Here is a 12,134-nt window from a genome sequence, read left to right on the forward strand (position 1 = left end):
TCAGACTATTCAACATACCAATCGTGAGACGTTCAACAAAACAAGTTTATGATTCACCACTGTTCAGCATACAAGGCCACTGATGCTAGTGCGTAGTAATTTATACATGGAGCTCTAATCTGATCTAACTTTGTTGCCTCCGACACAAATTCGCAAGCAGCCTTGTATTCCCCCCCAAAAAAAAAAAAGAATGCTTATTATAATCAATAAAATAATAGGATGACATGAATCTAGACACTTGACATGTCAACATAAGCCATTAAAATTTGTCAAGCCCCTGTGAATCCAAAAAGGCGGCTTTGGGATCGGTGGAACAATATAGAAAATAATACGTTTCAATTTTGATTCGTATCTTCTCTTTCTCCCTCTATGTTTGTGAGCAGAGCAGAGGGCGGAGTATCGACCTGCAGAATTTTTGCCATTATGTAAATAATACAACAGCCTTCTTACACTTGTCGCTGACTTAGTCACTTAATCAAGCAAGGGTTATCAAAAACAATATCCTTATGATTGCCTTGTCAATCCTTTACTTGATTCCTGATTTTTGATACAATTTTATTGAGTTATAACAGAAAATGAAGTAGAAACATCCTATAATGCAAACCTGCAACGTTTGCTAAGAAGTAATATACATACAAGGAAATGCAAACTCATCTTGCTTCCATAACTGAAGCAGTCATGTTATTGGTAGAAACAGTTTCTGCTGAGCTTCCGTCTGATCTTGAAGTCCTGATACCTCTTACATTTAGGAAAGCTATGGGCTTCGGATAAGGTAGTACTATATTCTCATTCCCGAGCATTGAAACAACATCAGACATGGTCGGTCTGTCTTCTGCACTTTCTTGAACACAAAGCAGTGCTATGTTCACGTATCTTCGCACCACAATTTTCTGTACGGATGCATCCTCTGACGCTGAATCCATCAGCTCTGTTCCTCTCCCACTTGTCCATAGGTCCCATGCCTTTAAAGCCACACAGAAAAAACAGCACCCAAAATTAAAATGTAACTGATCTCTGCTAGCTTCTAGATATCACAATTTTTGTATAATCAATTCTGAACTTACAGAAATAAGATAATCAAATCTGAGCTAAATACTTACATATCCAAGAAGATTGAGAGAGTTTGTGTGATATAATCCAGTATTCTTTTTTCCACTTATTATCTCCAATAAAAGAACTCCAAAACTAAATACGTCTGATTTTATTGAGAAAATACCTTCTAATGCATACTCAGGAGACATATAACCGCTGAAAACCACCAATATAAAACAAATAAGATAATTAGTAGTGAAATATACCTCCAAAATGCTTTTATATTTGTTTGCAATTGATTTGACCTACTTAAAAATTTCTCTTTATAGACTAATAAGATTTTCTAACTATACTTATTAGGTACCAACTATCCGGTTTGTATTTGCTTGTAATTCATTTCCACCAAATAGTCTTGCCAAACCAAAATCTGATATTTTGGGATTCATATCGATATCCAGCAAAATATTGCTAGCTTTTAGATCTCTGTGAATGATTCGAAACCTAGAATATTGGTGAAGATAAAGAAGACCTTGGGCAATCCCATCAATTATCCGAACTCGGGTTTCCCAGTCTAGAATCCTGCATTTTGTTGCATCTGTTTTGCATCACCATAAATTAGGCCGGTTTAAAATAAAATGAGAATATTCCACATACAAGTTATGAGGAGTTTTGAGATAGCAAAGTACAAACCGAAAAGGAAAACATCCAAGCTTTTGTTTGGCATGAATTCATAAATAAGCATCTTTTCATCACGTTCAACGCAGCAACCCAAGAGCCTGACAAGATTGTTGTGTTGGAGTTTTGCAATGAGCATTGCTTCATTTTTCAATTCCTCCCATCCTTGGCCTGATCTTGCAGATAGCCTTTTGACAGCAACCTCACCCCCATTCAACAGCTTACCCTGCTAATTAATCTTAACATGCTCATTTTATTTCAAGTAGCACTGTTGTGGACCTAAAGGATTTAAACTTGGATCTTACCTTGTAAACAGGTCCAAAGCCACCCTCGCCTAGCTTATTTTCAGGTGAAAACTTATTGGTTGCTGCGGAAACACTTGCAAAACTAAACAGTGGCAATTTGACATCCCTCTTGTTAACTTTTCCAACGTTATCGCCATCAGTAAGCTCTGAGATCTCAACTTTCATGCTCATGCCTGTATCAAACATTAGCAGATCCTCCCCTAGAAAGTTAAAGGAAAGTTAGCTACTTTTGCAACTTCACATTATTAACATTCATATTCACAGCTTTAAACATTTTTCTCACCTTCTCTCCTAAGCTTTCTCCTCCGGCAGTAGTATGCAAACAGGGCTAATGCAAGCATTACAAGAAATATGATGAGTATGACAATTGTTAGCAACGCTTTCTGGCTCAGACTAGAGTTATGATCAGGATTATTAATCAACTCTGCATAGAACGATTATCAAATTGCAATCAGCATAATCTTCCGAAAAAAGGAAGGACAAAAAGAAATTAAAAAAAGGAGGTGAAACCCATTATGCGAAGTCGAAAGAGTTGCCGTCATCATACCATTGTTAATCAAGTCAGAGCGAGCCAGTTTGAGATAGAAACTTGGTCTATAATTATCATCTCCATAGTCAACCGAGATGTTCTTCAGATTCAGCACTCGATCAAGCCAGAACAGGCAACTACCCGTAACATCGTAAGCATAAGCGACGCAAGAACAATTGATTGAGCAATCTCTTTGACATGTGAATGCGTTCTGAGTTTTGAACGCAAGCGGACTATCCAAAGAAAAATCCACTCCATCGACTAGTAAAAAGCCGTCATCGAGTCCATCACTGCTCGTGTTACTGCATAACTCTGTTTTTCTGCGACAACCTGCGGATGTGTCCCCCTTTTTCCAAGAATCTTCATCGTACGGCTCAAATCCTTGGAGGCACTCACAGGGATCAGTGGCTTGTGGGTTACAAATGCCAAAATTTCCACAGATTGCGTTTCTCCCGCACTTGGATGACAGCAAGGAAACCCACCGCATAGTATTTTGTGACCAAAATTGCTGGTTAAGCTCCCCAGAAACTTCCAGAACCAACCGAGAAGTGTAGTCCCCTTGCCAAGTCAAATAGCCCGTGTCCCATATAGCGGAGGTTCGATTACCAATACTTTGAAACGTGAAATTAGATTGCTCATCACCAATCCAGTATATCTCGGATTCCCTCCTGATGATTAACCTAGCGCTCCCCATGGACTTGTCGACTTCAAGAGAAAAATTTCCAGGACTCGGGTCTTCTACACTTGTCCATGATGTCAACGACCAACTGGTTCCTTCGTCAGATCGTACCGTCATTCCAGGCAAAAGGGTATTTGTGGGATTGTGGAAACTTTGCCACAAAATGTTCAAGTTGGAGTTGTTCATCAGCAGGAGATTACCAGAATCCAAGAGCATAACATGGGTGTTGCTAATGTCGGAAATGTTGGTGACAAAGTACACCATCCTGTCATTCTTGACTGCAAGATTTCCATCGTCAGTAACAGTGAGAACGGCATTGGAATCGCTGGCTGCGAGCTCTCTATTTGCAACCCAAACAATGTTGTCTTTAGGAACTTTCTTAAACCGCATCCCTACATAGTACTTGGTCGAATTCCCTCGAGTGAAAAAACCCAGCTCGAAGTTCCCGTTAGCAGACACCAAGGTATCCGAGGTTCCAAGTGATTGGCCCATCCCCAACGTTTCTTTGTACGTGATTGCATTCGTGGAACGCAAGAAAAGCCAGATCAAACTCAGGAACGAATTGAGAGTCCAGCTTAGTTTCATGTTGGTGTCCGTGAACCAGATATCCCGATGTTCAGCTATCCGAATGGACGAGAGCAAGCGTTTGAGGGCAAGGCATGATTAAATGACACTATCAGCCAGCCCTCCACTGCTCCAGGGTTGCAGACTTTGACCTCTTCGAAATCTCCGTGTGTGTATTGGACAGGACGCGGGAGCCTGGAAAACAAACAAAACCAACATATTACTCCAACGTCCTAAAACCTAATTAACTAATTCAAATACATTAACAATATTAATTATATTGAGTAATATGATTTTTTTAAAAACATTCTAAGCATTTTTTAATTTTTGCTCCATTTTCTGTTTGATTATTAGGAAACATCAACAAGCTCAGTTTAAAAAAAATTAACAAATATATAAAATACGTTTTATATATAATATATAGAACCAACATTAATTCACCATATTGTTGGATATTTAACATTTCACTTTAATTTGACCTCATGTTTTATTCAGAAGAAAAGCAGTTCGTTAGGGCGTAGTAATTAGTAACGGCGACTTTGAAGTGTAAAAATTCTCTTGGTTCTCTGTCTCACTTACAATGAAGTCATGAATTTCATGTGATCATATGGAGTTTCACTGGTTTAGATGAATCAATGCGGTCATCGGTCAAAAAAAACAAAAGAGAGGAATCAACGCGGTGTACTCCTTTATATTTTATTAAAATTGATTATATTAATGTTGCCCGTGGTTGAGCGTCACCCGTGACATGGAATCTGCTTTTATAATCTAAAATTTTTTAGGACAGATTTTTTTTTTTTGGTGAACAGGACAGAAATTGTTACTCCTTGACTCGACTCTCTCTAATAGGCCTTTTGTGTGTGGGCCCATGTCAAAATATGTTGAATAAAAGTCAGACTCTTACGAGTATTCCTCGCGGAAGTATTATTCAACGAGGGCATGTTTGAGTTATGCTAAAAGTTTTTTTAAAAAATATTTTTTTATAAATCGAGATAAATTTTTTTATATTTTTATTTAGTATACTGTAAAAATATTTTTAAAATTATAGTTTTCTTTCTACTTAAACACTCCTGAAAAGAAAGATGGGTCAGTAAACTTTAGGGTCTGTTTGGAGAGGGGGGGAGAGCACGGAGCAGCCAATGGCAAAACCTTATTAAGCCTTGGTTAATTCGTTAGCTAACTCGTCCATTCGCTTGTACTCCTCCGATTCTTAATATAAGACTCATTTAACTAATTTTATTAGATTAAGAAAGTTAGGTAAGTTAGTTAATTATAAGAAAAGCGACACAATTTTCCTAAAACACCATAATCATCTTTCTTAATACCCCCTCTCCTTTTTTTACTTGATTATGGTTGAGAGAGTATCCATAGGGGTAATTTAGAGAAAATTGATAAATATGATAAATGGGTCTTATATTTAGAACCAAAACCAACTCAAGAATTGGGTCCTATATTAAGGACCGGAGGAGTATTATATACCCAAGTATCGGTTCTTCGATTTTCCAGGACTAAAAAAGCCCATCTCAAATACTCCTACACTTGAAACTAAGGTCTCCCCATCTCTTAAAGGCTGGCTCCGAAGTGGAGGTTCTTATTAAGAGCAAACTAATGCAAATAAGCACTACAATAAAGTTCTCCATCGCCACTCAATGCACCAGTCTATAGCTTTTGCCACCCAGCAAAGGTCAAGGAAGCAAGACACGGACCTGGCTGCGATGGATGAAGGGGTAATGGGTTCAAGGATGTGGGTCTCAGTGAACAGTGTTTTTATGATTTGTTGCTGCTTGAGACATCTTCAACCGGAAATATGCCTTGTTATGCCTTCATTTCTCAATGGCTTCATGAATTTCTTGCAGTCCAGCAAAGCGTTGATCTTTACAGCGGTTTTCAAGCGGATTTAAGAAGGCAATTCTTTAATCTAGAATAAGATAATGAAAATCCACATTTTGGTTTACCTCGATGAACTTAACCACTAGGAAGTTCGATAGAAATCGGCGAAGATTAACTTGAGGCCATTGCTGCAATAGACAAATGAGGAATTGATTTGATGATAATGATGCACAGAACGTAATGAAGAGAGGATATTCAGCCCCGTCTGCACCCTGCATCGCACTGTACTTTAATGACAAAAAAGACGGATTTGTATTCATCAGTTTTGATGAGCACCCAATACTCATCAGATCTGGACTGTTCAGATTTAATTTTAATTTTATTTTAATTTTATTTTTTAAAATAATTATTTTAATAGGTATAAGATAAAAAATAAGGATAATCTCTTAACTATCATTCTTTAAAAATATAAATTTTTTATTTTTAAATAATTATTTGAAAATATTAAATGTGAACTGTTCAGATTAGATCTGACATCATCTGATGAGCACTGAACACGGACGTCCAAAAAAGACGTATCAACAGCACATTCAACCCTGGGTCAGACTCAATCCAATGATTATTTATGCTGCAACTAGCTGCAATCCATATCCCAACAAACACACAGAAATTTTATAATATATTATGCATATCTTTATTTTGTTTTCTTTTACTTTCATGCTTATATCCACGTCAAGAATGAACGCGTGGAATAAATTTTGCTTTTCTTTTCTTCCGTCCAAAACATATAATATGATTAGACACAAAGATAACAATCCCACATGGATGAATCGTATCTGTAGGTTACAAGATCCAATGGCTTCTCTTCAGTCCAGGGTCTCCATGCCTGAAAACCTTGAGGACCAAATTAGTTACTAAGTATGATTCTAATTTCAGATTTGACCTTCCAGAAAGTTGTAAATTTCACTGTGATTCCAACCAAAAGATTATGGTTGAAGGTGACTATTTGAAAGGGATGAACAAGGAATTACATTAATTTCTTTAGAAGGAAAATGACAATAAATAATACTCCTCCGGTCCTAATTATAAGACCCAATTGACTTATTTGAGGAGATTAAGAAAGTAAGTTAAGTTGGTTATTTATAATAAATAAGTGTTGTCATTCCTAAAATATCCTTGCTAATTAAGTATATTGGCTAAAACTATCATTATTAGAAGGATTATCTTGAAAAAAATGCATAAATATAAGAGACAAAATGGATTGGGTCTTATAATTAGGACCAAATAAAAAGTCAAATTGGGTCTTATAATAAGGACCGGAGGAGTATTATGGGGAAAAATTGAATCCTAATTTATTAGAGGTCGTAAACGGCTGCCTCAACCACCTAAAATCTTTCACGGCCCGGGGCAGAACAGTCAAGAAGAGGGCGGCGAGCCAATAAACTCTAGCTGACACATTTTTTTTAAAAAAAAATAATACTCCTCCGATCATTAATGTAAGATTTATTTAATTAATTTGATTAGATTAAGAAAGTTAGGTAAGTTGGTTAATTATAAGAAATATGACATGTTTTTCTTACAAAACCATAATCATCTTTCTTAATATTCTCCCTCCCTCACTTACTTGATTATAGTTGAGGGAGTTTCCATAAGAATAATTTAGAAAAAATTGATAAATATGATAAATAGGTCTTATATTTAATACCAAAATTAATTTAATAATTAGGTCTTATATTAAGAATCAGAGAAATAATAAGAACATGACTAGTCTTCTTTTTTCACTTTCAGTCTGATAGTGATCACTAATCAGTCCTTAGTCTTTAAAATTGTCAGCTGACATTAACACAAGAGAGGATGAAAAACCTACTCTTTCGATCATAAATATAAAAATCATTTTATAATGTAATTTATACTATAAAAATAAGTTAATTATATTATAAAATGGAAAGAGTATATTGAAAAATTGCCTCCACTAATTCGATGGAAACCCCCACATTTATTCATAACAAAATTTTCCTGAATCGTCCTCTTTACAGCTCAATAAAAAATATAAGAGATCTTCTAATGCAAGATTGGGCTGTCATTATTGAGTACATGTTCAGACTGTTCGACATACTTATCGTGAGACGTTCGATACAACAATTTTACATGATTCACCACCGGTGTTAGTGCACAGGAATTTATTGAGCTCTGACCTAGTTTTTTGTCTTCTACACAGCTTTGTAAGTGGCCTTGTATACCAAGACAAGAGGGGGGGGGGGCAAAAGGAGTGCTTATTACAATCAATAAAATAATAGGGTGACATGAACCTAGACATTTGACTTGTCAACCATAGCAGAAGCCATAAAAACAACCAAGCACCAATAAATCCAAAGAGGCGGCTTTGGCATCAGTATTCAAATTAATGGAACAATATTAAAAATAATACATTTCAATCTTGATTTGTATTTTCGCTTTCTCCCTCCATGTCTGTGAGTAGAACAAAAGGGGCGCGGTATTAACCTGCGGAATTTTGCAACTTTGTAAATAATACAACAACCTTCTTACACTTGTATTTGACTTTGTCGCTTAATCAAGCAAGGGTTATCAAAAACAATATCCTTATGATTTCCTTACTAATCCTTTACTTCATTCCTGATTTTTTATACAAGTTTATTGAGATATAACAGAAAATGAAGTAGAAACCTCCTATATTGCAAACCTGCAATGTTTGCTAAGAAGTAATATACATATAGGGAAATACAAACTCATCTTGCTTCCATAACCGAAGCAGTCATGTTATTAGTAGAAACATTTTCTGCCGAGCTTCCGTCTGATCTTGAAGTCCTGATACCCCTTACATTTAGGAAAGCTATGGGCTTAGGAAAAGGTAGGACTATATTCTCATTCCCAAGCATTGAAACAACATCAGACATGGTCGGTCTGTCTTCTGCACTTTCTTGAACACAAAGCAGTGCTATGTTCACGTATCTTCGCACCACAATTTTCTGTATCGATTCATCCTTTAACGCTGAATCCATCAGCTCTGTTCCTCTCCCACTTGTCCATAGGTCCCATGCCTTCAAAGCCACAGAGAAATAAAGAACACGAGTAACTGACCTCTGCTAGCTTCTAGAAATCACAAGTTTTTATACTACCTTCAATCCTTAATATAAGAGCCAGTTGACTAATTTAAGTAGATTAGAAAAGTTTGTTAAATTAGTTATTTGTAATAAATAAGTACTGTCTTTTCTAAAATACTCTTACAATCAAGTGTATTAGCTTTAGTATTTTATGAAATTTTTAACATGTACAACTACTACAAAGATTATATTGAGACAAAATGAATAAAGATGAGAGACAAAGTAGATTGGGGTCTTATATTTAAGACCAAATTAAAAGTCAGACTAACTTTTATATTAAAAACTAAAGGTAGTATAATGAATCGAAACTTGCAGAAATAACAGAATGAATGAGTTAGATACTTACATATCCAAGAAGATTGAGGGAGTTTGTATTATATAAACCAGTATTCTTTTTGCCGCTTATTATTTCCAACAAAAGGACTCCAAAGCTAAATACATCTGATTTGATTGAGAAAATGCCTTCTAATGCATATTCAGGAGACATATATCCACTGCAGGCAACAATAAAACAAATAAGATACTTTCTGGTGAAATGTACCTCTAAAATGCTTATATATTTATTTGCAATTGATTTGATCTACTTAAAAGTTTCTCGTTATATACTAATAGGACTTCTTAATTATACTTACTAAGTGCCAACAATCCGGTTTGTATTTGCTTGCAATTCATTTCCACCAAATAGTCTTGCCAAACCAAAATCTGATATTTTGGGATTCATGTCGATATCCAGCAAAATATTGCTAACTTTTAGATCTCTATGAATGATTCGGAACCTAGAATATTGATGAAGATAAAGAAGACCTTGGGCAATCCCTTGGATTATCCGAACTCGGGTTTCCCAAGCTAAAATTGTGCGTTTTGTTGCATCTGTTTCGCATCACTAGAAATTAGGCCAGCTTAAAATAAACGAGAAGATTTCACATTCAAGCTACGAGTTTTGAGACAGCAAAATACAAACCGAATAGGAAAAAATCCAAACTTCTGTTAGGCATGAATTCATAAATAAGCATCTTTTCATCACGTTCAACGCAGCAACCCAAAAGCCTGACAAGATTGTTGTGTTGGAGTTTTGCAATGAGCATTGCCTCATTTTTCAACTCCTCCCATCCTTGACCTGATCTCGCAGATAGCCTTTTGACAGCAACCTCATCCCCATTCAACAGCTTACCCTGCAAATTAATCCTTGTACGTTCATCTATTCTCAAGCATCACTCCAAAACATTTGAACTTGGAACTTACCTTGTAAACGGGTCCAAAGCCGCCCTCACCAAGCTTATTTTCAGGTGAAAAGTTATTAGTTGCTGCAGAAACGCTTGCAAAACTAAACAATGGCAACTTGACATCACTCCTGTTAACTCTTCCAGCCTTATCGACATCAGTAAGCTCTGACATCTCAACTTTCATGCTCATACCTGGATCAAACAGTAGCAGATCCTCCCCTAGAAAGTGAGAGGAAAGTTAATAGATATCTGCAACTTCATATTATTATTATTGTTCATATTCCTTATTTCATCCTTTTTTCTTACCTTCTCCCCTAAGCTTTCTCCTCCGGCAGTAGTAAGCAAATAGAGCTGCTATAAGCAGTGCAACAAATAAGATAACTATTACAACTGTTAGTAACTTCTTCCGGCTTTGATTAGGCTTATGATCTCGATTATTCCCTGCATTCGACACTGCGCAAAACGACAATCAAATTATCATCATAATGTCCGGTAAAAAAAAGGAAGAAGGACGAACCAATCATGCTAAGTCACAGGAGCTTCCGTCGTCATACCATTGCTAATCAACTCAGAACTTTGAGATAGAAACTTGGTCTAGAATTATTTCCTCCAACGTCTACCGAGATGTTTTTGAAGTTCAGCAATTGATTAAGCCATATTAAGCAGCGACCCGAGACATCGTAAACATAGGCCACGCAATTACATTTGGTTGAGCAATATCTTTGACATTTGTATGCGTTCTGAATTTTGAGGGGAAGCAGACTAGCGGAAGGAAAATACACTCCGCTAAATGGAAAAAACCCGTCAGGCGGTCCATTACTGCTCCCGTCTCTGCAGAGCAACTCTGTTTTCCTCACACAACCTGCTTTTGTGTTCCCCTTCTTCCAAGAATCTTCATCGTGCGGCCTAAAACCTGGAAAACACTCGCAAGGATCAAGGGCTTGTGGATTACAAATGCCAAAATTTCCGCATGCATCTATTCTGCACTTGGATGACAGCAAAGAAACCCACTGCTTGTTATGAGACGACCATATTTGCTGGTTAAGCTCCCCAGAAACTTCCAGAACCAATCGAGAAGTATAGTTCCCTTGCCAAACGAAATAGCCCACATCCCCTGTAGCATTGTTTATGTTATCAGAACGTTGAAACAAGAAATCTGTTAGCACATCGCCAACCCAATATGTGTCAGAATTTCTCTTGATGATTAGCCTACGCCCGTCGTTGGACCCGCCAACTTGAAGAGAGAAAATTCCAGGACTTGGGTCATCTACACTTGCCCATGATATCAAGGACCAATTGTTTCCTGATTCAACGTCAAATCCTACTTTCATTCCAGGAACAAGGGTATCTGTGGGGTGGTCGAAACTTTGCCATAAAACATTCAAGTTGGAGTTGTTCACTAGCAAGAGATTACCCGAATCCAAGAGCATAACATATGTACTGCTGATATCGGAAATGTCGGTGACCTGGTATTCCACTCCGTCATCCTTAATTACAAGATTTCCGTCCCTATTATCAACAGTAAGAACCGCTTTGGAATCGGTGGCTGGGTGCTTTCTGCTCGCAACCCAAACAATATTCTCTCCAGGAACTTTCTTGAGCCGTATCCCTGCATAGTACCTGGTTGGATTCTCTTTACGGAAAAATCGCAGTTCGAAATTGCCATTAGCAGATACCAAGGTATCTGAGGCTCCAAGTACTTGGCCCATTCGCAACGTTTCTTTATATGTAATTGCGTCTGTGGACTGCAAGGGCAGACACAACAAAATCAGGAGAAGGGAATTAAGAGTCAAGTTGAGAATCATGTTGGTGCGTGTGAGACCAATCTATGCAGATTTTAGTCGGTGCAATGTCTGGAAGCAGGCGCTTGAGCTCAGTACATGATCAAATGAATGCATCTGAGTTAACACAGCTTGAGCGCAAGGCATGATCCATTAGTCGACATTGACTTTTGTGGGGGGTCTGGAAATGTGGTTTTTTCCTTTTAAAAAAGCCATGTTTCTAGTGATATATTTTTTTATTCCAATATACTACCTCCGGTCCTAATTATAAGACCCAGTTGACTAATTTGAGGATATTAAGAAGCAAGTTAAGTTAGTTATTTGTAATAAATAAGTGTTGTCATTCCTAAAATATCCTTGCTAATTAAATGTATTGGCTAGAACTATCATTATT

The 12,134-nt window shown here is 37.0% G+C and overlaps 1 protein-coding gene and 1 pseudogene across 2 annotated transcripts; both read right to left on the reverse strand.

Moving 5' to 3' along the window:
- Window positions 1-210: 210 nt before the first annotated feature.
- LOC114750683 (G-type lectin S-receptor-like serine/threonine-protein kinase At4g03230) lies at window positions 211-3,875 on the reverse strand. Of its 2 annotated transcripts, XM_028939282.1 has the most exons (8): window positions 2,560-3,875; window positions 2,296-2,436; window positions 2,013-2,212; window positions 1,723-1,933; window positions 1,390-1,627; window positions 1,101-1,248; window positions 605-962; window positions 211-404 (listed from the first exon to the last, which is right to left on the reverse strand). In XM_028939282.1, the coding sequence occupies exons 1-7, from the start codon at window positions 3,803-3,805 to the stop codon at window positions 651-653; spliced, it is 2,496 nt and encodes an 831-aa protein (XP_028795115.1). In that variant the 5' UTR covers window positions 3,806-3,875; the 3' UTR covers window positions 211-404; window positions 605-650. The 2 variants fall into 2 exon arrangements, with proteins under 2 accessions (XP_028795115.1, XP_028795114.1); XM_028939281.1 differs by lacking the exon at window positions 211-404 and having other exon boundaries at window positions 576-962.
- Window positions 3,876-8,111: 4,236 nt separating this feature from the next.
- Window positions 8,112-11,827, reverse strand: LOC114750684 (G-type lectin S-receptor-like serine/threonine-protein kinase At1g11330; annotated as a pseudogene).
- Between the last annotated feature and the right edge of the window lie 307 nt (window positions 11,828-12,134).

This window comes from Neltuma alba, unplaced genomic scaffold, assembly GCF_004799145.2.
Source record: "Neltuma alba isolate B1F8T4 unplaced genomic scaffold, ASM479914v2 tig00006606_pilon, whole genome shotgun sequence".
NCBI lineage: Eukaryota > Viridiplantae > Streptophyta > Magnoliopsida > Fabales > Fabaceae > Neltuma > Neltuma alba.